We start from the raw sequence: 27,920 nt of genomic DNA, 5'->3' as shown, positions 1-27,920 counted from the left end.
TAAGCATTTCATCTTGAGTTTAATCAAATTGAATAACTAAGAATTCGACAAAAACTTTACAAGAGATCCACAATACTTTTAAAAAAAAATTCAGTGTTAAAAATAAAGTATCAATACAATCCTTATTTTATATTGTTGGTTCTTTTCTTCACCAGTTTGCTAACCCTCAAACTCTAAAGAATATAACTAACTTCTAATGGTCCTTTTTAAAGTTGTGGGCTTGGTGGCCAAGCCTTTGAACAGGAGTGAAGCTAAGGGTAACCCTGTTGTGATAGAGACCTGTACCTAGTTAGCATGATAACAAAGAAATTTGCATTTGAAAAGCAGCAGCATCTCTATCATTACAAGGTCAACCTTAGCCTCACTCCTGTCCAAAAGCTTGGCCACCAAGCCCACAACTGTAAAAAGGACTATTTCTCCTGACAATATCACCCTTGAAAACAAATATCAAGGTCCTGAGAAGAGAGGAAAAGATCACCAGTTTAGGAAACTCCTGATTGTCAAACAAATTCTCCCTGTCTGTCCCATAGAAAATGTCACAAAAACAGTGTGGAGAATTTGAATACAAATATAAGGGTGTAAAGCGTTAATCTAAAATGTTTTCCTGACGTGAACCACCGTTCAACTAACGTCAGTTTTAAGAAGTAGTTTGATCAACAGGAGGACAGACATGTATACAGTCATTAGCAATTCCGAACCATATACAGCAGAGTAAGCACTAATATATACAGTTGCTTCGGGCTACAAATGACTAAAAGAAGCGTGAAATAGTAAGCGACAATATCGAAAATATTATGAGAAGCTAAAATGTTTGCAGTTTAAGAACCCGATCGCTAATTTGCTTCGGTTGACTTTGGTGGCCAATTTAAGTATTGCCTCTCCTTTTGGAAAGGACGCTGTTCATTTCAAGCCACGCACGCGCACAGCACTTGACACGTTTCCTTGACATCTTGCTGGCATTCACTTGTGTCAGCGGGTGGAGGAGAAACTCGGTAACAGGTAAGCATCTTGCACCAAACACAACCCAAAGTACTGGTCACGACTCGAACCCAAACCTCTCGCTTTGCAGTCTGCCAGCAAGCCACTGCCTCTCCCATTACTTAATACACTCATTTGCGTGATCAAGGGTTACAGCATTTAGTGCAAAATCAAAGGAACTTGTGCAAAATTACGAGCTTGCACCCCATTGAGAGCAAAACGCAACGATGGGTTTTTTTTTTTTTTCGGTAAATGAGTAATCAAAAATCGAAAAATCAATCGCTACGCGATAACCTTTCATTACTGTCGCATAGGATTCACCTGACCACCTCTTTTGTCAATATTGGGCCTTACAAGCCCTTTTTATATCATCACCACTTCGTGTGGTTATAATAAAATGTATACAACTTCATTTGACAGAAAAATAAAACGCGTGTTAAGTTAAATATAAATAATTTGCCTCTTTTTTTTTTTTTTTGTCCATTTGATGCTACGTCTTGATTTTCCAAACCTGAAAAGAAAGTGAAAATGTGAAATAAAAGACGACTTCTCTCCAAGTTAACATGAGCATTTAACAAGAGATCGCTTCTTGTGAAGCACGCGAGGGGTTCGCGCACGATGACGAGACATCCACGCAGGCATTGACACCTTACGATCACGTGGACTTCATACGTCACAATACTCGAGGTATTGATAGTTTCAGAGGTTTGACCTGACGGAATGAACACTAGCAAAAATGTTTTACTGACAAAGAAGTAGAGAAACACCAAAGGGGCGAGAACAAATGAAAGCAGAAAAAGGATAGCTAACGACGGAGAATTTGGAAAACGATGGCAAATTGCCGAACTTGAAGACTTAGGGTGGAATAGTGGTTTACAACGGTTTCATCATTGCTGATTTTCCTGTGAGGTGACCTTGAAAATATCAACATTAGGATCACGAGGATGAAATGGCCTTGAACTACAAAAGCTTATGAATGGTTTTAAACAAATTCTTCTTGTCAGTACCACTGGAAATGTCTGGAGAACAACTACTGGAGAATTTAGGATGTAAAGGGGTTGATGCCTCTTCGAGAGGTCCTTTAATTATCTTTGTGTGCCTATCGATAACGAAGTACTCTCAAAAATAGATACAAAAATTTTTGCTAAGTTCAAATAAAAGTCCTATGATCATGGCTTTTTGAAGAGTGCAGGGGATAGAAGAAGTCGAAAGATTCAAGGTCAAAATGGTGAAAAGCAAAGACTCAAAACCAGTTAAATAAACAAACAAAAAACAGGAAGAATCAGTTCTTTATCTCTAACCTTTAGTCTAAAGCCTAGAAGATCCGACATCACTCCAGAGAACAGGGAGAGCACGACAACCCTGGTGATGTTATAAAGTAACGGGTTCATGGATAAACCTGACATCTTGAATGGGCTCTCAATTTCCTGACAAGCAGAGGAAACAACTGTTAGTGTTGTTTGTAGTAGAGCTTCTCAACAAGATCAAAGGCAATATAGTAAGATTTGCATTCAGCACATACTCGCGAAACCTTCGCTAATGCCGATTTGCTGGAAGTGTGGTCAATCGCGGAAAGTTTTTCAATGTCAAACCCCAAACAGAATTGCGCGAAAAATCAGCAAACCAGTCTGGCTTTTTTAGGTGGATAGAACATCGCTGAGCCTTAGTCATACCTGGCCGGCCAGAAAGGTCAAGTTTAAAAATAATAAGCATTTTTCTAAAGTTTTCTACAGCTTTCAAACAGATTGCACAATTAATGGATAAAACTTAGAAGTGGATGGATCTGGTAGGGCAATTCTAATTACTTAGGAATTCTCTACAGCAATCGACCTGAACTCCGTGAATATCAGTGCGCACACGTCGTTCCCGAAATAAAAGATTCAAAACTTTAACCACACAGAAACTATGATCGTATGAAACTGAAACTCTCATTTCTCTTCACGAACAACGCTTGATACAGGTTCCTAACACATTCCCTCTGTCTCTCTCAGTACAAAAGAAACAAAACATAACATTACCTTGAGTAGTTTCGAGGCCAGCTGAAGCACGTGGTTAGCTATTGTCAGGTCGTCTTTTTTATGAGGGGCTTTTTCCATTTGAAGGTAAAGATTGATCTAAAGTGAACACACACACAGAAAAAAAAAAAAAAAAAATAGACATATTATGCTTAGCAATTGCTCACCGAAGTGAAGCTAAATAACCAGCACCTTCACCGATACGGAGGTGTAAACCACACAGGCGGAAAAAAAAAATAACAGGGACAATGAGCCGACAGATGATCACTCGCTTTTCACTAAAATGTATGACTTACACTTATTGGTGAAACTGAGACATAATACTGGAGTAGAAAACTCGGACGTATCTTGAGCCACAAGGACTCAAACGTTGAATTTGTTAAATCACTGTTCATCATTTACTCACTTGCTCTGTTAGTAATCCTGAAGTGTTCGTGAATTTACTGTTGATCTTGGATCCTAGCGTCATGAACCGCAGTACATAGACCGACAACACAAGGCACCTGAAGGCAAAACAAATGGACACGCATGTATAAACAGGACTGCGCAATTCGATGATTAATAAGGTAGCTGTAAAGGTGTCTCTGAGGATTTACTCGAAGCTTTCTGGGTCAGACGGATTGACTGACCAACTAATTGACGAACTGACGGACTGGTTGGCTGGCTGGCTGCCGACTGACTGACTGATTGATTGACTGACTGATTGATTGACTGACTGATTGACCGTCACTAATTAATTAGCTGACTAACTGATTGACTGACTGATTGATTGACTGTCACTGATTAATTTCCTGACTAATTGATTGACTGACTGACTGACTGATTGACTGACTGACTGATTGACTGACTGACTGATTGTTTGATTTATTGATTGATTGACTGGCTGACTGATTGACTAATGGGTTGATTGACTAACTGAGTGATTGACTGACTGATTGATTGACTGACTGACTGGTTAATTAACTGGCTGACTGATTTATTAACTAGTTGATTGACTGATTGACCGACTCATTTGACTAATTGTTTCATTGCCTGAATGACTGACTTATTGACTGATTGGCAGCTACCTCTTCATCACTTACCATATTGACACTTCCCAGTTAAATAATATGGACAGGAATCTCTCTTTTTCATTTCCCTTGATAAGCTGCAAAGAGACAAGAATTTGAATGAAGTTTTGACGAGAACATAACCGAATTTTAGCGAACATTAAGTGCATCTAACTTTAAAATTTCGACATTAATTTCAAAACAGAGAGCATGTGGCTCTGACTCACCTGAACACACATGAGGATCACTAGAACCATGCCAAGTATAAAAGAGGACGATACAATCATGTCTACTGATCTCTGAGGTCCTCGTCTCTAAATTCAAAGAACATTAGAACGATCAGTGTAAGGCTGGGAAGGTTACAGGACAGCGTCTTCTGTACAGAAAAACGGTACGGAAGGAGGTACGACGAGGGGGGGAGGGGAGGGGGAAGGTCGTTTCGTACCTAAATGCAATCGATTCGTGCCCAGGTTTGAGTCAGTTCGTACAGAGGTTTGAGTCGGTTCGTATCAACTGACTCGACTAGCTGGGTACCAAACGATCTAACTGGATAAGAAACGACCGGTAACCGCATGGGGGAGAAGAAAGGAAGTTGGGAAGAAGTAGATGGAAGCAAGGGCGTCTTTCCTTCTCAACGCTACAGCCTTGTCTTGTTTAGCTTAAAGCAGATGGTAGGTTAAAAAAATAATAGTAATGATAATAACCAAGTGAAATCAAAGGGAGAAAAAAGAGAAAAAGAAGCTCATCTGCAGATGAACGAGGGCAAGAAACATAGCCAGTCTCGTACTCTATGTCGTTCCTAAACATTCAAACGATATGCCACGAGATTAGAAAAGAGGGCCTGCACGTCACAAGTTGGGGCTAGGTTACAAAGCAAGATTAAAAATGACGGCGTCTGCAGTCGAAGTTTCAGCACATTTGAGGATAAATTTCGAAAGGTTTGATTTCTCTCCGTAAACTCAGAACGCAGCCTGAACCACTACTTCATATCTTAACCGTTATGAAGTGCAAGCTGACGTTTAACAGAGATCAGCGCGAGCTAACCTTTTAACAGAGATCAGTGCGAGCTAACCTTTAACAGAGATCAGTGCGAGCTAACCTTTAACAGAGATCAGTGCGAGCTAACCTTTAACAGAGATCAGTGCGAGCTAACCTTTAACAGAGATCAGTGCAAGCTAACCTTTAACAGAGATCAGTGCGAGCTAACCTTTAACAGAGATCAGTGCAAGCTAACCTTTAACAGAGATCAGTGCGAGCTAACCTTTAACAGAGATCAGTGCGAGCTAACCTTTAACAGAGATCAGTGCGAGCTAACCTTTAACAGAGATCAGTGCGAGCTAACCTTTAACAGAGATCAGTGCAAGCTAACCTTTAACAGAGATCAGTGCGAGCTAACCTTTAACAGAGATCAGTGCGAGCTAACCTTTAACAGAGATCAGTGCGAGCTAACCTTTAACAGAGATCAGTGCAAGCTAACCTTTAACAGAGATCAGTGCGAGCTAACCTTTAACAGAGATCAGTGCGAGCTAACCTTTAACAGAGATCAGTGCGAGCTAACCTTTAACAGAGATCAGTGCGAGCTAACCTTTAACAGAGATCAGTGCGACCTAACCTTTAACAGAGATCAGTGCGAGCTAACCTTTAACAGAGATCAGTGCGAGCTAACCTTTAACAGAGATCAGTGCGAGCTAACCTTTAACAGAGATCAGTGCGACCTAACCTTTAACAGAGATCAGTGCGAGCTAACCTTTAACAGAGATCAGTGCGAGCTAACCTTTAACAGAGATCAGTGCAAGCTAACCTTTAACAGAGATCAGTGCGAGCTAACCTTTAACAGAGATCAGTGCGAGCTAACCTTTAACAGAGATCAGTGCGAGCTAACCTTTAACAGAGATCAGTGCGAGCTAACCTTTAACAGAGATCAGTGCGAGCTAACCTTTAACAGAGATCAGTGCAAGCTAACCTTTAACAGAGATCAGTGCGAGCTAACCTTTAACAGAGATCAGTGCGAGCTAACCTTTAACAGAGATCAGTGCAAGCTAACCTTTAACAGAGATCAGTGCGAGCTAACCTTTAACAGAGATCAGTGCGAGCTAACCTTTAACAGAGATCAGTGCGACCTAACCTTTAACAGAGATCAGTGCGAGCTAACCTTTAACAGAGATCAGTGCGAGCTAACCTTTAACAGAGATCAGTGCGAGCTAACCTTTAACAGAGATCAGTGCAAGCTAACCTTTAACAGAGATCAGTGCGAGCTAACCTTTAACAGAGATCAGTGCGAGCTAACCTTTAACAGAGATCAGTGCGAGCTAACCTTTAACAGAGATCAGTGCGAGCTAACCTTTAACAGAGATCAGTGCGAGCTAACCTTTAACAGAGATCAGTGCGAGCTAACCTTTAACAGAGATCAGTGCGAGCTAACCTTTAACAGAGATCAGTGCAAGCTAACCTTTAACAGAGATCAGTGCGAGCTAACCTTTAACAGAGATCAGTGCGAGCTAACCTTTAACAGAGATCAGTGCGAGCTAACCTTTAACAGAGATCAGTGCGAGCTAACCTTTAACAGAGATCAGTGCGACCTAACCTTTAACAGAGATCAGTGCGAGCTAACCTTTAACAGAGATCAGTGCGAGCTAACCTTTAACAGAGATCAGTGCGAGCTAACCTTTAACAGAGATCAGTGCGAGCTAACCTTTAACAGAGATCAGTGCGAGCTAACCTTTAACAGAGATCAGTGCGAGCTAACCTTTAACAGAGATCAGTGCGAGCTAACCTTTAACAGAGATCAGTGCGAGCTAACCTTTAACAGAGATCAGTGCGAGCTAACCTTTAACAGAGATCAGTGCGAGCTAACCTTTAACAGAGATCAGTGCGAGCTAACCTTTAACAAAGATCAGTGCGAGCTAACCTTTAACAGAGATCAGTGCGAGCTAACCTTTAACAGAGATCAGTGCGAGCTAACCTTTAACAGAGATCAGTGCGAGCTAACCTTTAACAGAGATCAGTGCGAGCTAACCTTTAACAGAGATCAGTGCGAGCTAACCTTTAACAGAGATCAGTGCAAGCTAACCTTTAACAGAGATCAGTGCGAGCTAACCTTTAACAGAGATCAGTGCGAGCTAACCTTTAACAGAGATCAGTGCGAGCTAACCTTTAACAGAGATCAGTGCAAGCTAACCTTTAACAGAGATCAGTGCAAGCTAACCTTTAACAGAGATCAGTGCGAGCTAACCTTTAACAGAGATCAGTGCGAGCTAACCTTTAACAGAGATCAGTGCGAGCTAACCTTTAACAGAGATCAGTGCGAGCTAACCTTTAACAGAGATCAGTGCGAGCTAACCTTTAACAGAGATCAGTGCGACCTAACCTTTAACAGAGATCAGTGCGAGCTAACCTTTAACAGAGATCAGTGCGAGCTAACCTTTAACAGAGATCAGTGCGAGCTAACCTTTAACAGAGATTAGTGCGAGCTAACCTTTAACAGAGATCAGTGCGAGCTAACCTTTAACAGAGATCAGTGCGAGCTAACCTTTAACAGAGATCAGTGCAAGCTAACCTTTAACAGAGATCAGTGCGAGCTAACCTTTAACAGAGATCAGTGCAAGCTAACCTTTAACAGAGATCAGTGCAAGCTAACCTTTAACAGAGATCAGTGCGAGCTAACCTTTAACAGAGATCAGTGCGAGCTAACCTTTAACAGAGATCAGTGCGAACTAACCTTTAACAGAGATCAGTGCGAGCTAACCTTTAACAGAGATCAGTGCGAGCTAACCTTTAACAGAGATCAGTGCAAGCTAACCTTTAACAGAGATCAGTGCAAGCTAACCTTTAACAGAGATCAGTGCGAGCTAACCTTTAACAGAGATCAGTGCGAGCTAACCTTTAACAGAGATCAGTGCGAGCTAACCTTTAACAGAGATCAGTGCAAGCTAACCTTTAACAGAGATCAGTGCAAGCTAACCTTTAACAGAGATCAGTGCGAGCTAACCTTTAACAGAGATCAGTGCGAGCTAACCTTTAACAGAGATCAGTGCGAGCTAACCTTTAACAGAGATCAGTGCAAGCTAACCTTTAACAGAGATCAGTGCAAGCTAACCTTTAACAGAGATCAGTGCGAGCTAACCTTTAACAGAGATCAGTGCGAGCTAACCTTTAACAGAGATCAGTGCAAGCTAACCTTTAACAGAGATCAGTGCAAGCTAACCTTTAACAGAGATCAGTGCGAGCTAACCTTTAACAGAGATCAGTGCGAGCTAACCTTTAACAGAGATCAGTGCGACCTAACCTTTAACAGAGATCAGTGCGAGCTAACCTTTAACAGAGATCAGTGCGAGCTAACCTTTAACAGAGATCAGTGCAAGCTAACCTTTAACAGAGATCAGTGCGAGCTAACCTTTAACAGAGATCAGTGCGAGCTAACCTTTAACAGAGATCAGTGCGAGCTAACCTTTAACAGAGATCAGTGCGAGCTAACCTTTAACAGAGATCAGTGCGAGCTAACCTTTAACAGAGATCAGTGCAAGCTAACCTTTAACAGAGATCAGTGCGAGCTAACCTTTAACAGAGATCAGTGCGAGCTAACCTTTAACAGAGATCAGTGCAAGCTAACCTTTAACAGAGATCAGTGCGAGCTAACCTTTAACAGAGATCAGTGCGAGCTAACCTTTAACAGAGATCAGTGCGACCTAACCTTTAACAGAGATCAGTGCGAGCTAACCTTTAACAGAGATCAGTGCGAGCTAACCTTTAACAGAGATCAGTGCGAGCTAACCTTTAACAGAGATCAGTGCAAGCTAACCTTTAACAGAGATCAGTGCGAGCTAACCTTTAACAGAGATCAGTGCGAGCTAACCTTTAACAGAGATCAGTGCGAGCTAACCTTTAACAGAGATCAGTGCGAGCTAACCTTTAACAGAGATCAGTGCGAGCTAACCTTTAACAGAGATCAGTGCGAGCTAACCTTTAACAGAGATCAGTGCGAGCTAACCTTTAACAGAGATCAGTGCAAGCTAACCTTTAACAGAGATCAGTGCGAGCTAACCTTTAACAGAGATCAGTGCGAGCTAACCTTTAACAGAGATCAGTGCGAGCTAACCTTTAACAGAGATCAGTGCGAGCTAACCTTTAACAGAGATCAGTGCGACCTAACCTTTAACAGAGATCAGTGCGAGCTAACCTTTAACAGAGATCAGTGCGAGCTAACCTTTAACAGAGATCAGTGCGAGCTAACCTTTAACAGAGATCAGTGCGAGCTAACCTTTAACAGAGATCAGTGCGAGCTAACCTTTAACAGAGATCAGTGCGAGCTAACCTTTAACAGAGATCAGTGCGAGCTAACCTTTAACAGAGATCAGTGCGAGCTAACCTTTAACAGAGATCAGTGCGAGCTAACCTTTAACAGAGATCAGTGCGAGCTAACCTTTAACAGAGATCAGTGCGAGCTAACCTTTAACAAAGATCAGTGCGAGCTAACCTTTAACAGAGATCAGTGCGAGCTAACCTTTAACAGAGATCAGTGCGAGCTAACCTTTAACAGAGATCAGTGCGAGCTAACCTTTAACAGAGATCAGTGCGAGCTAACCTTTAACAGAGATCAGTGCGAGCTAACCTTTAACAGAGATCAGTGCAAGCTAACCTTTAACAGAGATCAGTGCGAGCTAACCTTTAACAGAGATCAGTGCGAGCTAACCTTTAACAGAGATCAGTGCGAGCTAACCTTTAACAGAGATCAGTGCAAGCTAACCTTTAACAGAGATCAGTGCAAGCTAACCTTTAACAGAGATCAGTGCGAGCTAACCTTTAACAGAGATCAGTGCGAGCTAACCTTTAACAGAGATCAGTGCGAGCTAACCTTTAACAGAGATCAGTGCGAGCTAACCTTTAACAGAGATCAGTGCGAGCTAACCTTTAACAGAGATCAGTGCGACCTAACCTTTAACAGAGATCAGTGCGAGCTAACCTTTAACAGAGATCAGTGCGAGCTAACCTTTAACAGAGATCAGTGCGAGCTAACCTTTAACAGAGATTAGTGCGAGCTAACCTTTAACAGAGATCAGTGCGAGCTAACCTTTAACAGAGATCAGTGCGAGCTAACCTTTAACAGAGATCAGTGCAAGCTAACCTTTAACAGAGATCAGTGCGAGCTAACCTTTAACAGAGATCAGTGCAAGCTAACCTTTAACAGAGATCAGTGCAAGCTAACCTTTAACAGAGATCAGTGCGAGCTAACCTTTAACAGAGATCAGTGCGAGCTAACCTTTAACAGAGATCAGTGCGAACTAACCTTTAACAGAGATCAGTGCGAGCTAACCTTTAACAGAGATCAGTGCGAGCTAACCTTTAACAGAGATCAGTGCAAGCTAACCTTTAACAGAGATCAGTGCAAGCTAACCTTTAACAGAGATCAGTGCGAGCTAACCTTTAACAGAGATCAGTGCGAGCTAACCTTTAACAGAGATCAGTGCGAGCTAACCTTTAACAGAGATCAGTGCAAGCTAACCTTTAACAGAGATCAGTGCAAGCTAACCTTTAACAGAGATCAGTGCGAGCTAACCTTTAACAGAGATCAGTGCGAGCTAACCTTTAACAGAGATCAGTGCGAGCTAACCTTTAACAGAGATCAGTGCAAGCTAACCTTTAACAGAGATCAGTGCAAGCTAACCTTTAACAGAGATCAGTGCGAGCTAACCTTTAACAGAGATCAGTGCGAGCTAACCTTTAACAGAGATCAGTGCAAGCTAACCTTTAACAGAGATCAGTGCAAGCTAACCTTTAACAGAGATCAGTGCGAGCTAACCTTTAACAGAGATCAGTGCGAGCTAACCTTTAACAGAGATCAGTGCGAGCTAACCTTTAACAGAGATCAGTGCGAGCTAACCTTTAACAGAGATCAGTGCGAGCTAACCTTTAACAGAGATCAGTGCGAGCTAACCTTTAACAGAGATCAGTGCGAGCTAACCTTTAACAGAGATCAGTGCGAGCTAACCTTTAACAGAGATCAGTGCGAGCTAACCTTTAACAGAGATCAGTGCGAGCTAACCTTTAACAGAGATCAGTGCGAGCTAACCTTTAACAGAGATCAGTGCGAGCTAACCTTTAACAGAGATCAGTGCGAGCTAACCTTTAACAGAGATCAGTGCGAGCTAACCTTTAACAGAGATCAGTGCGAGCTAACCTTTAACAGAGATCAGTGCGAGCTAACCTTTAACAGAGATCAGTGCGAGCTAACCTTTAACAGAGATCAGTGCGAGCTAACCTTTAACAGAGATCAGTGCGAGCTAACCTTTAACAGAGATCAGTGCGAGCTAACCTTTAACAGAGATCAGTGCGAGCTAACCTTTAACAGAGATCAGTGCGAGCTAACCTTTAACAGAGATCAGTGCGAGCTAACCTTTAACAGAGATCAGTGCGAGCTAACCTTTAACAGAGATCAGTGCGAGCTAACCTTTAACAGAGATCAGTGCGAGCTAACCTTTAACAGAGATCAGTGCGAGCTAACCTTTAACAGAGATCAGTGCGAGCTAACCTTTAACAGAGATCAGTGCGAGCTAACCTTTAACAGAGATCAGTGCAAGCTAACCTTTAACAGAGATCAGTGCGAGCTAACCTTTAACAGAGATCAGTGCGAGCTAACCTTTAACAGAGATCAGTGCGAGCTAACCTTTAACAGAGATCAGTGCGAGCTAACCTTTAACAGAGATCAGTGCGAGCTAACCTTTAACAGAGATCAGTGCGAGCTAACCTTTAACAGAGATCAGTGCGAGCTAACCTTTAACAGAGATTAGTGCGAGCTAACCTTTAACAGAGATCAGTGCGAGCTAACCTTTAACAGAGATCAGTGCGACCTAACCTTTAACAGAGATCAGTGCGAGCTAACCTTTAACAGAGATCAGTGCGAGCTAACCTTTAACAGAGATCAGTGCGAGCTAACCTTTAACAGAGATTAGTGCGAGCTAACCTTTAACAGAGATCAGTGCGAGCTAACCTTTAACAGAGATCAGTGCGAGCTAACCTTTAACAGAGATCAGTGCAAGCTAACCTTTAACAGAGATCAGTGCAAGCTAACCTTTAACAGAGATCAGTGCAAGCTAACCTTTAACAGAGATCAGTGCAAGCTAACCTTTAACAGAGATCAGTGCGAGCTAACCTTTAACAGAGATCAGTGCGAGCTAACCTTTAACAGAGATCAGTGCGAACTAACCTTTAACAGAGATCAGTGCGAGCTAACCTTTAACAGAGATCAGTGCGAGCTAACCTTTAACAGAGATCAGTGCAAGCTAACCTTTAACAGAGATCAGTGCAAGCTAACCTTTAACAGAGATCAGTGCGAGCTAACCTTTAACAGAGATCAGTGCGAGCTAACCTTTAACAGAGATCAGTGCGAGCTAACCTTTAACAGAGATCAGTGCAAGCTAACCTTTAACAGAGATCAGTGCAAGCTAACCTTTAACAGAGATCAGTGCGAGCTAACCTTTAACAGAGATCAGTGCGAGCTAACCTTTAACAGAGATCAGTGCAAGCTAACCTTTAACAGAGATCAGTGCAAGCTAACCTTTAACAGAGATCAGTGCGAGCTAACCTTTAACAGAGATCAGTGCGAGCTAACCTTTAACAGAGATCAGTGCGAGCTAACCTTTAACAGAGATCAGTGCGAGCTAACCTTTAACAGAGATCAGTGCGAGCTAACCTTTAACAGAGATCAGTGCGAGCTAACCTTTAACAGAGATCAGTGCGAGCTAACCTTTAACAGAGATCAGTGCGAGCTAACCTTTAACAGAGATCAGTGCGAGCTAACCTTTAACAGAGATCAGTGCGAGCTAACCTTTAACAGAGATCAGTGCGAGCTAACCTTTAACAGAGATCAGTGCGAGCTAACCTTTAACAGAGATCAGTGCGAGCTAACCTTTAACAGAGATCAGTGCGAGCTAACCTTTAACAGAGATCAGTGCGAGCTAACCTTTAACAGAGATCAGTGCAAGCTAACCTTTAACAGAGATCAGTGCAAGCTAACCTTTAACAGAGATCAGTGCGAGCTAACCTTTAACAGAGATCAGTGCGAGCTAACCTTTAACAGAGATCAGTGCGAGCTAACCTTTAACAGAGATCAGTGCAAGCTAACCTTTAACAGAGATCAGTGCAAGCTAACCTTTAACAGAGATCAGTGCGAGCTAACCTTTAACAGAGATCAGTGCGAGCTAACCTTTAACAGAGATCAGTGCGAGCTAACCTTTAACAGAGATCAGTGCAAGCTAACCTTTAACAGAGATCAGTGCAAGCTAACCTTTAACAGAGATCAGTGCGAGCTAACCTTTAACAGAGATCAGTGCGAGCTAACCTTTAACAGAGATCAGTGCGAGCTAACCTTTAACAGAGATCAGTGCGAGCTAACCTTTAACAGAGATCAGTGCGAGCTAACCTTTAACAGAGATCAGTGCGAGCTAACCTTTAACAGAGATCAGTGCGAGCTAACCTTTAACAGAGATCAGTGCGAGCTAACCTTTAACAGAGATCAGTGCGAGCTAACCTTTAACAGAGATCAGTGCGAGCTAACCTTTAACAGAGATCAGTGCGAGCTAACCTTTAACAGAGATCAGTGCGAGCTAACCTTTAACAGAGATCAGTGCGAGCTAACCTTTAACAGAGATCAGTGCGAGCTAACCTTTAACAGAGATCAGTGCGAGCTAACCTTTAACAGAGATCAGTGCGAGCTAACCTTTAACAGAGATCAGTGCGAGCTAACCTTTAACAGAGATCAGTGCGAGCTAACCTTTAACAGAGATCAGTGTCAGCTAACCTTTAACAGAGATCAGTGCGAGCTAACCTTTAACAGAGATCAGTGTCAGCTAACCTTTAACAGAGATCAGTGCGAGCTAACCTTTAACAGAGATCAGTGCGAGCTAACCTTTAACAGAGATCAGTGCGAGCTAACCTTTAACAGAGATCAGTGCGAGCTAACCTTTAACAGAGATCTGAGCGACAACCAGGTCTTTATATTCCGTACTTTGTGGAGACGAAAGTGAGGGAGCCCTGCTCGGCGAGACTTTCGCGACGACGTGAGCCAACCAAATAACTTTGCGTACAGACATCGCTGAAATAAATACACGGAACAACAGTGTCAGAATGAGATATCAATAGAGTTTTTTTGGAGAAACGCAATCGAATACAGATCACAACTTCCACCCGGTAAGTTTGAGTATTTTCATTACCTGTTTACTGGATAATGTGAAGACATTACAGAAAGCAGTTCCATGTTAATCACTTCGGGGAGTTAAAGGGTTTATCATACTTTCAGGGAAACAGGAAAAGGAATGGAAATTTTCAATACTGAGAATCTTTCACAGAGTGCACTACTTGCTCACCTCTCTATAGGATTTTTCTGCCACACACAGCAGGAAGAAAAACGAGAAACTCAGAAAGAACCTCTCCTGCATGCTAATAACAACAATGACACGTGACCTTGGAAGACATTAAGGAAGAAAAAATATTGAGAAAGGTTAGTACTGAGGGAAGTTAAAATATTTGTTGCATAAAAAGTAGAACACACATAAAGGCTATAAATACATACCATAATGAATATCCGAACATTTTACACAAGAGATCTTCACTATTGCTTAACAAAAGATCTCCTATATTTCCCTTCAACCAAAGAGAAAGACAATTAATTGCATGCAGTAATTAACAGCAGTATAGTTTCACACAGTTTGTTTTACAAATAAATAGAAAAATAAATAAGTAAATAAACGGTTTGATAAACGCAAAAGGAAATGGCTCCTGACTGACATGAAGACGGCTGAATGCCTGGCTGACTGGATTGTCCCGCTGCCTGACTGAGATATACACTATTTTAGTTTTATCAATTGAGTCGATAATATATTGGCCACCGTAAAGAGTTTAAAAGCTGACGTTTCGAACGTCAGCCCTTCGTCAGAGCGACGAGAAAGACTGTCTGCTTTACTGACTGATTGACCGTTGGAGAGGCTGGCTCACTGAACAAGAAACTGACTGATTGACGGAATAACTGACTGACGGACTAACTGACTGACGGACTAACTGATTGGTTGACTTAGTGTAACTCACTAGATTTAGTGACTCTCTAGCTAATTGAGTGTTCGACCAACCAACTGACACACTAGCCGAAAGTCCGAAAAGCTGACTGAACAACTTCCAATCTGACTCACTGGTCCTCAGTCAACCTACAGTACTCACGAGTCGAATAAATAAAGAGGGTAAGTTTATAAAGAAACTATGGTGCTGCGTCGGTGGGGGTAACAAGGTCATTTTGGTTTTATCAACTGAGCTGATAATGTTAATTGGCCACCGTAGCTTCAAAGCTGACGTTTCGAGCATTAACCCTCTGCCATTCGCTCTAACTCAATTGATAAAACCAGAACTACTCAGTAGTCTATCTTGCTAACCACACTAGAAATGAATAACCCCAAAACATGTATCCATATTTCATTATTTTATACCTCGGGAAGAAATGAAAGTTAAGCAGGCACAGTACATCAGGTAGACAGAGTAACAGTTAACTAGTGTAATAATATATGACGGTAGACTTACTGTTGTGTTATAGAGACGAAAAAGTAGAGGAATAAATGCCAGAGTCACAGAGACAACAACAGAAAACTGCACATATCCCGTGTGGCTTTTATGAGAGTCCTGAAATGGAGAGAAAAAGAAAAGTATGGTTTCTATTATCAATAAAGTCTTTTGATGACCGTGAATGCTTGATTCTGCTAGAGCATCATGCAGATGTTAAGCTGCCAAATTCCCCCTAACAGCATTTTGTCAAGGGAACAGCAACTAGAAGATACAAACTATACATCCAAATGCCCAGCCATATTTAAAGACGTTTGGAAGAGATTGACACAAGTGTTTTCCCATTTAATCGTTATGGCTTTTAAATACACTCTTTTCTTTATAAGAAATTTCTTATAAGAACGTTCAGGCTGAGATTAACCAAAATTTAAAGAACATACCAAGAACATACCCAGGCTGAGAGTCAGTACGACTCATATTTTTTTTATTTTGGTGAGAAGTAAAAATAAAACTCAAGGTAAAAAAAATGTAAAACTGGGGTCTAACAGTTAACAAATACTTGAGGACATTTTCTAACATTAAAAATGCGGTTATTGCGTGATACACAACTACAACTCAGTTTGTAGTCGAACTTAGTCTGATCCCGTCTGAATTGATTAATTACCACACAACTTTAAGAACATTTTAAGAACGTTTTCAAGCTCAAAACAGAAAAAAATTAAGTACGCTCAGCCTTAGCACCAACATTTAACATTGTAATAAAATAAGAGACTGGGAATTTGTAACAATTCAATAATTGTAACAGCTGTCATCACATGATAGCAAATGAAAAAATCAAATGTAACAAGAGAAAAATCTAACTTACCACTTTATTTGCAATGGCAGCACTAATCTCCATGAGTGTCAACTGAGCTTTTTTGCACTGATTTCCTTCCCAAATAGAAACCATAACTACAAAAAATGACAAGATTCACCCTTTACACCTCTAACATCAGCATGCATATTCTCCACACTGTTATCTAAACATTTCCTGAGGTGCTGACAAGGAGAATTTGTTTAACAATCAAGAGCTTTTTTAGTCGGTGATCATTTTCTTTATTCTCCTGACCTTAATGTGTGATTCAGGGCTGATATTGTAAGGAGAAATTAGATGCTGGTCACTGTTAGGGGTTTAAAAGGTGAAATCAATTGTTTACCACAGGTAAAATTACATAAAAGTACACAAAGTTCATTTGCTCTGACGAAGGGCTTACGCTGGAAACATAATCAGCTTTGAAACTCCTTACAATGGCCAGTTTATAATATTATTATCAACTCGTTGATCAAACCCAAATTACATTGTTACTCCCATCGACACAGAACCATAGTTTCTTCAGAGACTTACCCCCTCTCTACTTAAAAGTACAGTAAGGATGTGCAATGCAACACTAAAAATGAAATTATCATGAAAAAAGGTGACTAAATCACAAGGATACAAAACTGTTAGCAAATTTCGGGCAATATGGCTTAACACACAGCCACAGGAAAGGAAGGGTTGATACCGGTGCCAAATATTCCATACCCCAGTGTTTCTTGTGGCTGGGTTTACAACACTCAACAGTCCTTTTTACAGTTGTGGGCTTGGTGGCCAAGCCTTTGAACAGGAGTGAGGCTAAGGGTGACCTTGTTATGATAGAGATGTTGCCGCTATTCAATTGCAAATTTCTTTGATGTAATGCTAACTAGATACAGGTCTCTATCACAACAGGGTCACCCTTAGCCTCACTCCTGTTTAAAGGCTTGGCCACCAAGCCCACAACTGTAAAAAGGACCATTGAAGAGTGAGTGCTTTGGTGGCTATAGCATAAGCAAAAAGGTACAGCACTTACCTTTCTCTGCAGTGGGAGGAGGGGTTGGGCTGGTTTGCATTCCTGGAGATCCATTACCCTTTGATAAATATAATATTCTTATTACATTTGTATATATCATAATATATTAGTAATACCAAAAACAGTGGATATCATTGAGGGTGCCCTCTGATTGGCTACTCAGACTCTGAATATCCTTTGCTATTCACCTCTGAGCAACATGCACAGGATTTGCACCCAAAATTATCGTAAATGTTGTAAGAATAAATGAATTTAAATCATCTTTCAGGGCTATATTATCTCACTCTTCACCTCAGTATTGGTGGCACGCCTCACTTCCACTAGCCACCTCCACTTTAGTTTTAGTTTTTATATATATTTATATCATAGTACATTGCAGCCCTGCAAGAACATTCCAATTTTAGGAAGTGGGTCCACAGTGTAGATGAACACAGATCTTTAATAACTGAATTAATTTTTTGCTGGGGGCAATACCTCTTGACTCGAGCTGAAGGCATTTCCAATAAAGAAACATCTACCTAAATGAAAATCAAGTATTTCTCAGACACTCAGTTTGCAGTTTAAGACTCTTGCTGAAGGTATTTATACAAAAAGAACTTTCCAGCCAAGAATAAAATTAACTACTTCAAATAAAAATTGAAATTGTGAAAATTTCTAAAAACCTGTTTATCCCAAGCAAAAGGATCCTCGCTATAGCTGTCCATCTCTACATCGGACACATCACTTTCTGTTGTTGAGGACGTGGTCTCACTGCTCTCACTGAGCTCTTCTTCTGTTTTGTCATTGTCATTGTCTTTGGAGTTGTAATGATTTCCATTATCGACAGTTTCTATGTTATCCTTGACAGCTACGTCTGGGAAAAAAATTAAAAAAAAATTTTCACTTCACTCTGCCTTGTAACAACATGTTTCTTTGTTACAAAAAAATAACTGTCACCATTCTCTCTCCCTCTGTGCTCTGTGTTTGATCTTAAAAATGTACATAAATGTGTGAGTAGGGAGTTCAAACTTGACACAAGATCTAACTAGTTGGCCGGCGACATTTTAATCTGTAATCAAGCCTCTGCAAATACATCTTGTTCAGATTTTTAACCAATAATGGCACATGATAAAATCATGTGACTTACTGTTACAAAATAATGAATATCATATGTCTTATATATCATATACCAGCTGACAAGTTTGTTGATTTCCTCTGTCTTATTCCATTTGTAACAAGGCCATCATCATTTTCTTGTGCACTACCCTTTCTCTTCTGTCTGGCAACTCTTCGTCTAAATGTAAATTCAACAAATTGACAGTGCTTTAGCATGGTCTGTACTCTTATTTACAAACTGAGGGCTCCAAAGTGTGGGGGTTCCACTGCAGTTATTCTAACAAATTAATATTTCAATACCTCCTACTGATACTTTTAGCTTTCCTTCTTTGAGATGAGCTTGAGTAGTCTGTTGACACCATGTACGTGTAGAGCACACCCAGCAGAACCATGATCTACCAAAAAACAATTTGGTCATTTAAATGTAGTACAATTGATTGCATCAGCTACATTTTCACACTTTTAGTAAAGAACTTGTTCTGTTGGCCTATCACACTTAATTGTTTGGACAACAATTAACAAATGGTAAACACCACAGTGTATACTATTGAGTTATGGATGCATGCGGGAGGTTGCTAAGCACGAAAGAAGCCTAAGAGTCGCTCTCGGCTATCGCCTCGAGCGACTCTAGCTTCTTGGGTGCTTAGCAAACCTGCCAAGTGCATCCATAACTCAATAGTGTACGCTGGGGTGTTTACCATTTGTTTTATAACTTAACATTGATACATTGTAGCGAAAGAGTTCCCTTTTATTTAACAAATCTTACGTGACCAGAAAAAACAAGTGCACACGGAAAATAGTCTTTGCATTTGCCCACGTCAGCAGCGTACACCCCATGGGCAAATGGGGGACGCTAAATTGACCAATCAGAGCGCACACTTTACTTTAGTTATGTTATAAAACTTTTTAATTTTTCCTGTCCAGTTGTTCAATATTGTTTTCAGGTTAAAGCGCCACACTCTTCCAACCCATGTAAACAAATAGAGCTGTGTGAGGTGAATCACCTAATTATTTCATATGTCAGTGGACAGTGGCACACCACCGTTAAAATTTCTGCCTTGTTTGATGACTGCAAATGTGCCATTACTGAACACCATCAACAAAAGCAAAAACCTTCTCAAGTGGGCAGGCGAATGCAAAACCTTCACTCAAATGGACCAGAAAACTTTGAAATTATTCTGTCAAAACATTGAACTGCAATAGGCAACAGAACATGTTTTCATAGATCATGTACATGGAAGGGTAGAAGCAAATACAGCAAATCATAACTTAAAATAAAGGAAAATAAATTTAACTTGTTTTGAAAAATTACTATGTAAGGATAAACTTGAACAACAAATACCATAATTTCTGGCCGTTTACCCACGGGTAATCTGTTGATTTGGCCTTAAACACGCGCCACTGCGGGTAATAGGGAGGTGCGGGTTATGTGACAATTTTGAAATCTACTGGCCGTTGAATTGAAGAAAATTCTCACCTACCTATGTTTTCACCTCTCAGATGAATTTTATTGCATTAAGAGTGCCACAAAGCGGCACGAAAACATGATGCCGACTCGAGTTTATTTCACGCACAATTAGTTGTGTGACGAACAAATTACTATCAGCATGCGTGTAAACAAAACCTTGATGGTGACAAAAATAAACTGAGGAAAACCGGCACATCAGTAACAAATTTCCAGTTAACACTAGCTTCAGCTGAGGAGAATTTTCCCGTTTTAAGGGATTTGTTAGGCCCAGAAGAACCAGAGATATTGATTTTTTTGAGAAATCGACATGGCGCTGAACGATCGTTCGCACAAAATGTGGCCATGAATTCACATTCTGTCAAGTATGCAACGTTGTGAATTGTAGAGCACATTTGTACAAATTTCCTTTGTTTTTAAGGTGCGGGTTATCCACCAGCACGGGAATCTGTTGACTTTTTTTTTTCGCTGCATGCAATAATCAGCTGATGCAGGTAATCGGCCGTGCGGGTAAATGGCCGGAAATTACGGCAATTAACAATAAGAGGATTTGGCAATAACAAATTAAAGAGTATTGAATTAAAAAAAAAAAAACTCTCCCATAAATTTATTGGTCTATGCATGATGTAATTATAGTCATGACCTCATATAAACAATCATTGTTACAGTAGCCCTTGCTATCTACATGTACTGGTCCGTTAAATGAAATCTAACAAATAAATCAAGAATGGTGTGATTATAAATGCTAGGTTGGCTGTTATCCAATGGAACAAAGCTTCCTACCAGAGCTGGTCCACATGCTTCTGACCAAGTGACAACCTAGCACAAAAAATGATTTGGACTATGAGGTAAAGAGGCAGTTCTCGAGACTTCCTTAATAATTAAATGTAATCTGAATTCAGAATCTTTACAACTTCCACAGGTAATTTCTTTTGGACTTAAAGTCCTCACAAGTAACCATATTAACAAAAGTGCCCAATTAAAGCAAGTTACACAGCCATGCAACAAAAGGGCTCAATTTTAGTGAGAAGCATACGACAAAAATTTAAATTTTAGTGAGAAGCATACGACAAAAATTTAAATTTTAGTGAGAAGCATACAACAAAAATTTAAATTTTAGTGAGAAGCATACGACAAAAATTTAAATTTTAGTGAGAAGCATACAACAAAAATTTAAATTTTAGTGAGAAGCATACGACAAAAATTTAAATTTTAGTGAGAAGCATACGACAAAAATTTAAACAGGATATTCCTCACAGGTGGGCTTAAATTTAAATAAGGAATTGCAGAAAAAGAGCCTAAAAAAAAAAAAAGCTCAGGCTTCAATCAGATTTAAACCTACACCCCAGGTACTAGCTAGCTAACAAATTCAGGTGCCAATGACTAGTAGATTTATGCATGATTGAATGATCATGTTATCCAATCTCTGTCTCTTCGAATGACAGTCACACATCAGAAATCTCAAGGACATTATCTTTTAGAATTTCTCAGTACTCACATACCTTCCAGTGTGATTCCCATTTTCTTAGATAAACAAACAGCACCAGAACTTCACATAAATAAAGGAAAAAAAACAGACACCATAGCTTGGGGGATAACTGTTGCATCCACCTAGAAAAACAAAAACTCAGTTATTAACCCTATACACCCTCACATCAATATGCATATTCTCCATACTGTTCTCTACACTTTTTCAAAGGTACTGACAAGGAGAATTTGTTATACAATTGAGAGCTTCTTGAGTAGGTTTTCATTTCCTGTGATCTTATAACCTGAATTTTTGATTCTGAAGAGATAATGTCTAGAGAAAATAGATGCCAGTCGCTCTTTGGAGTTCACCCTTTCACTCCCACCAGTGACCAAGACAGAATTTCTCCTTACTGAATCAATACAATATCAAGCAGACCACTGACGAGAATAAAGAAAACTATCAATGAGGGGATTATTGGTGGATCAATGCTAAATTCTCCAAATGGACATCATAAGAATAGTTTAGCAGACAGTAAGGAGAATTCTGAATGAGATTTTGAAGGGTTAATGGTTTGTAGGATGCCTCTACTGCTGACAGGGCTTGACAGTAACGGTAGCCCACTGGCCACAGACTAGTAGAAATTCAGTTTTGGCTGGTGGCTTTCGGTTTCCACCAGCCAGTTTGGCCAGTAAACAAACTGACATTGTCATAGCATCTAAGATGTCACCAGCCACTTGGCTAATAAGTTGAAAAGTTAGTGTCAAGCCCTTGCTAAAATACGAATAAAGGCTGATAGTTTCGAAAGAAACTGTTTGGGGCTGCGTCGGTGGGAGTAACGAAATAATATGGATATATCAACAAAGTTGAAATGGTAAATTAGCCATTTCAACTTTGTTGATATATCCATATTACCTTGCTAAAATAGGTTACCAATAACCCTTACACTCCCAGAAGGGATTAGCATGTAACTTCTCCTGCACATTTTCCATACGTTACCCAGAAAACAGGTAATGAGAATATTCAGAGGCATCAGGTAGAAGTTGCAATCTTGATCTGACAGCAAATTCTCGGAACTAATTTACAAGGAAATGTGTGGCAGCTAGAGGGGAGAATTCACAATCAGATTGTGGGAGTTAGGGGGTTGAGCTAACAAAAATACCCCCTTAAAATAAGTTCTTTCAGTGCAAATGAGAAACAACCACCAAAATGCACAAAAAAACTAGTAATAAATATGTCAAGCAATCAGGGGTTTCATTAATGTTTTCAGTAGTAGGGCAACTGGTTTTCACAGGTGGGCCAAACTTTTTGAACTAAACTTCTTTATAAGATAAACTTTCCTCCAGATGGTCAAACCAGGTGGGTAAAACTGTCCTCCCAACCAGTCAATTTGGCCTCTAATGAAACCTCTGAGGAATATTTACAGCTAAGTGCCATAAGGATTCTATAACCTGACACACAGCTGCTGCAATAATATCAACAGGAAACAAAAGCCTTTTTTTTTTTTTCACACGAGTACTACTGACAGCATTCATGCCGATAGGAGTGGCATTAGTGAAATGTCATGCAATCCAACATGGCAGCATGTACAAAATTTTCTCTTTCAGAAGTTAATTGAGGTTTCCTTACCATGATCGGAAAAATGGAAACAGGAGAACTCTTACAGCTCCTTTCTGTGCGACAGCAAACCAACTATGGACTGGCTTTGTCTTGGGAAACGTCGAACCTAGGCAATCATTACAATGGTTGAGAATGAAAAACTCTGTAACAATTGCTGAGTAAAAGGTTATGTCCACTCTATTACAAAAGTTGGTTTATACATTGTACTCTTTTGTTCCATAGCAAAACTGAAAAAAACCTCCTAGCAGATACTGCAGGCATTAATTGAAGTATCAGTCTAATGACAGTTGGATGCTGTAGAGCTGAGAAGATCATATTCATATTGACTGAGTAGAACAGCCTGACAGATAAAAAAATTCTGGATTAATGTCATGATGCAAGGACCAAGCTCAGGGAGATCTGAGCATCAAGACCAAGAACCAGATATGTCCCTCACCAGCACAACTCAACTCAGTCTATAAGTATTTGGTCAAGTGGCCATTGCTCTGACTTTCATTTTCTTCTTTTCTTCTCTCAGCTTACACATGCAAGGCCATATGGGTTTTCCCAGCCCTGCTTGTGCCATGTGACACTCGCATAACGATCTTTGTCTAATCTTTTTCAATGATAGCATATTCATGGCTGTACATGTCACATTATAAATGTGTGTACGATGACTGACTTTGTAACTATAGCATATGCAACCTCTGCTGACCAATAAATTGTACATCAATGAGAACCACTCCTCCCCTGACAATCAAGTACTGACCAAGAAATGTCAAAAAAGCAACAAAAAAACATACTTGTCTAACAATATCAATTATAACATAACCAAAGTAAAGCGTACGCTCTGATTGGTCAATTTAGCGTCCCCCATTTGCCCATGGGTGTACGCTGCTGACGTGAGCAAATGCAAAGACTATTTTTACACGCGTGCTTGTTTTTTCTGGTCGCGTAAGATTTGTTCAATAAAAGGGAACTCTTTAGCTACAATGTATCAATGTTATGTTATAAAACAAATGGTAAACACCACAGCGTACACTATTGAGTTATGGATGCACTTGGGAGGTTTGCTAAGCACTCAAGAAGCTAGAGTCGCTCTCGGCTATTGTCTCGAGCGACTCTTACGCTTCTTTCGTGCTTAGCAACCTCCCGCATGCATCCATAACTCAATAGTGTACGCTGTGGTGTTTACCATTTGTTAAAATTCATAACATTCAATATAATTATAACAAATTACATACCAATGACCAGATCAACATCTATGAGTTCGGGTTTTAAACCACCAGGCTTCTTAGGAACATGGATAAAGGTACCCTGTTGGTGAGATAAGACATGAATGACAGCAAAAGTGAAGCAGGGTAACTGAATTAAAACACAAAGTTTTCGAGGTGATTTCCTTTGCCCTAGTCAACTTCATTAAATTTGATAACCTTGAATTGTAGTAACAGCTCAATTCAGTGAGCCAGTCAGGAAGTCACCTGTTATATAATTATATTGACAGACTACTTTCATAAATGGCTGCCAGATTAATATTCTTTTGTTTAAATTTAAATTAGCCATTCTGGCCTTGCTTGAGATAATATATTCTTTTGAATTTTGTACTGGAGAATGAGGCCAGAAGAGCTAATTTAAATTTAAACAAAAGAATATTAATCCAGCAGCCATTTATGAAAGTGGTCTATTACAGTTACCGTAATTGAGCCTTAATTGCTTATAAATTAAGTTATTAATCCTTTCACTTCCAAAACTGACCAAGAGATAATTTCTCCTTACAGAATCCATACAATGTAAAGCAAATGAGTGACGCAAATAGCAAGAATGCTTATTAGGGGATTGTTGGTTGATCCAAACCCAAATTCTCAGAATGAACTTTGTAAGAAATGTATGGCAAACAGTTAGGAGAATTTTCATTCAGATATTGAGAGTCAAAGGGTTACCAGGTGTATTTACCGTCTCTTGTTCTTGCTCTTCAAATGTTCTTTCCCATGAAGCTTTATCATATTTTCCAAGCTAAAAATACATAGATAACAATACTTCAAAAAACAAGCAAGTAAAAAAAGGATAAAAACCAAAAGATGAAAGAAAGGTTTTCAAAGTGTTGTACCTGTAGTAAAATGAGAGGCTAAAAAAAGTTTTTCAAGGTCTTGTACAGTAAAATCAGAGGCAACAAAAGACTTTCAAGGTCTTTTGCAATAAAATCAGAGGCAACAAAGGACTTTCAAGGTCCTTTACAGTAAAATCAGAGGCAACTTACGACTTTCAAGGTCTTTTACAGTAAAATCAGAGGCAACAAAGGACTTTCAAGGCCTCATAGGGTAAAATCAGAAGCAACTTATGAATTTCAAGGTCTTTTATACAAAAATTAGAGGCAACAAAGACTCTCAGGTTCTTATGCAGTAAAAATCAGAGGCAACTAAAGACTTTCAAGGTCTTGTACAGTTAAATCAGAGGGAACTGCACAAGATTTCTTTTCGATGGAGAATAGAATTGTGTGAAAATTGATGGTGGGTTATAAATTCAATAACAACCAAAAAAACCGCACTGAGATTAGCAGTATTACTCTTTTCACCAAGTTGCATTTGGATTTAAAATTGAATTGATGGTTGTAGAGGGTTACAGAAACAGGTGGAGCTCAAACTCTAATTAACTAAGAACATGAGTTAATATTCTGCTTTGAGGTTTTTGAGAAAGGTGTTCTCATTATATTGTGGGCAAGTTTATGATCAGAAATAGAATATATTGAAAACTGAATTAACATTTTGAAGCCAAAATTAGTATTGTTTTTAAAAAAAAAATGGAAAACAGGTCTGCAAAACATAATTACAGGACCTTAATTTAAAATTTGGGGACCAATGAATAAACAAATGGATTAAACCAAACTGTCACACTGGATGTCTTGAAACAGCATGGTCGGTGTCAAGCTATCTCCAGTGACCAACTTTAATTATTCAGTTACCCAGAAAACCACAGCTTTCACCAGATCTAATCCCATTTAACCAATGCTTTCACACTGGCTGTATTGGTAAACAATTTCTGCTAATCTGTGAGTAATCAAACATCCAGATGCCGGTTTTCGCGAAATAATATTGATTAAACAAAAAAAAAGACCCTTTCGAATTAAAATATATTTTCATTTTCCCCAGTGAAATATTACCAATATAAGGCTAACTCACAAAGTTTCTTGCCCGAGGAACAAATTAATCGCCAAGAAATAAGCTTGAGCGTTTTACCCAAGAATATCACCGGTTAAAACAAAGACGAAACAAAGTCAGGTGAGAAAAAGCTCGCAGTTCAATCTTCTCAGATAATCAGCACAGCTAAAAAGTTGACTATTTACCGTAGTGATCGACGTCTATCGTTGCAAAACAAAACCAAACTCAGAGGTGGCAATGCGGGAGGCGGTTCAAAAAAAATTTCTTTTAAACTACATAAGCCAAGCTCGATATCAGCCGATTGATTTGAGCCCGAAATTGATTTAAAGGTAAACCTTGATTCCTAGAATCAAACCTATATTTTTTGTACGTGGAGTATATCATCACTAAAGTTTTTGAAGCCGAAAGGAAAGAGATCTTAATTGGAGGATAATATATCCAATATGAAGCGATGAAAATGGCCTAATAAACAGCACAGAGAAACTCTCGTCGCTTTTCGTCGGGCCTTCACAATTTCACAAGTGCTTTATGCAAATCAAATAAAGTTGAAACTATACACTTCTTGCTCCAACCCGAATTCAGCTGTTTAGCAAAGGAAAGGACTTTTTCGTTTCAGTATTCAAAAGAAATACGCTTACAATAAAGCAAAGAATAGAGGGTACTTCGTGCAAGATGAAAAAATATTCCTAATTGAATCTTTTTCACAAACAGTAACCGAAAAATTTGAGAATTGCGCGCAGTGTAAATAACAAGGGGGAAATCACTTGACTCCCTTTGGAATTATCCTTTTTTGTTCATGTATCAAGACGAATCTTACCTTTCGTTGAAACCAGGAAATGCTCTGGTCAAAAGCCATTCAACTCTCGAATGGCCGAGAGAAGCTTGCCGGTCGCACTCTGTCAAAACTACGGCTGATATATTGTGTGCCTCAAAACCCGCGTGTTGAAATAAGATATCGCTCGGAGAAGCAAATCCCTGATGGCAGCTGCGTTGGAACTGAAGCTGAGGTGGAACTGTTCTAAGAAGTTAGCGGTCACATACAGCACAGATATAAAGTTTGAGTCTACTACAATTTCTTGCCGTAGTCCAGTGGTAAGAACTGTTTTTACGCTCCTCGGAGATCCGCGCAACTCTTGCCTTTTGTCGCGGGCTCAATGAAAACTTTGTAGTAGAACCCAGGGTTCACTCAAATTTTCAAATGTTTCACCCAGACTAGACTAGTGTCTTGCTCCAAGTAACGCTCGCCTGAATGCAATCAACTGAATGAAATTCTATTTTGCACCTTCGATACTTCTTTCAAGGGCAGCAGAATGATACCTTTTTTCTCTTTCTTGAAGATGGCTGTACACTGTCTATATCTTGCTTCCGGTCATCTTGACCCAACTCAATATTGGCTATTCCCGGATATGAATTCTTGATAGCGGCATTACAAACACGAGCCAATATTACTGATAAAGATCATACTATCAAATTAACTTTTAAGATTTTTTTTCTTAAATCAACGCTTTATTCCTCATTTCAATGATGGAACATGTCGTGTTTTTTTTTATTTTTTTTTTTATTTAATTATCTTCAATATTAAGCATTTGTGGTCGTTTGGCTGAAATCCATATTATCCTGTTCAAGATTGTCACATGAGAGCATTAAAGCTTTCCATCGGAAGTTTGTGACATTGAATTCGCTTGAAAAC

At 39.8% G+C, this 27,920-nt stretch overlaps 1 protein-coding gene and 1 long non-coding RNA gene across 2 annotated transcripts; one reads left to right on the top strand and one right to left on the bottom strand.

Annotated features, from left to right (window-relative positions):
* Positions 1 to 27,365, bottom strand: LOC111337868 (protein PHTF2). Its single transcript, XM_022944240.2, has 21 exons — positions 27,048 to 27,365; positions 25,029 to 25,088; positions 24,320 to 24,392; positions 23,106 to 23,202; positions 21,511 to 21,619; positions 20,792 to 20,827; positions 18,844 to 18,938; positions 18,618 to 18,721; positions 18,111 to 18,301; positions 17,449 to 17,506; positions 16,446 to 16,531; positions 15,602 to 15,700; positions 14,607 to 14,677; positions 14,401 to 14,497; positions 13,998 to 14,129; positions 4,270 to 4,356; positions 4,076 to 4,140; positions 3,400 to 3,496; positions 2,997 to 3,092; positions 2,280 to 2,405; positions 1 to 1,489 (listed from the first exon to the last, which is right to left on the bottom strand). Exons 1-21 carry the CDS (start codon positions 27,084 to 27,086, stop codon positions 1,469 to 1,471), a joined length of 1,839 nt encoding a protein of 612 aa, XP_022799975.2. The 5' UTR covers positions 27,087 to 27,365; the 3' UTR covers positions 1 to 1,468.
* Positions 19,979 to 25,937, top strand: LOC148738038 (uncharacterized). Its single transcript, XR_015996928.1, has 3 exons — positions 19,979 to 20,856; positions 23,319 to 25,446; positions 25,488 to 25,937. It is a non-coding gene; the product is annotated as an uncharacterized LOC148738038 (long non-coding RNA).
* Positions 27,366 to 27,920: the final 555 nt, after the last annotated feature.

Source organism: Stylophora pistillata, chromosome 2 (genome assembly GCF_964205215.1).
Source record: "Stylophora pistillata chromosome 2, jaStyPist1.2, whole genome shotgun sequence".
Taxonomy (NCBI): domain Eukaryota; kingdom Metazoa; phylum Cnidaria; class Anthozoa; order Scleractinia; family Pocilloporidae; genus Stylophora; species Stylophora pistillata.
This window is presented reverse-complemented; position numbering and strand designations above follow the sequence as displayed.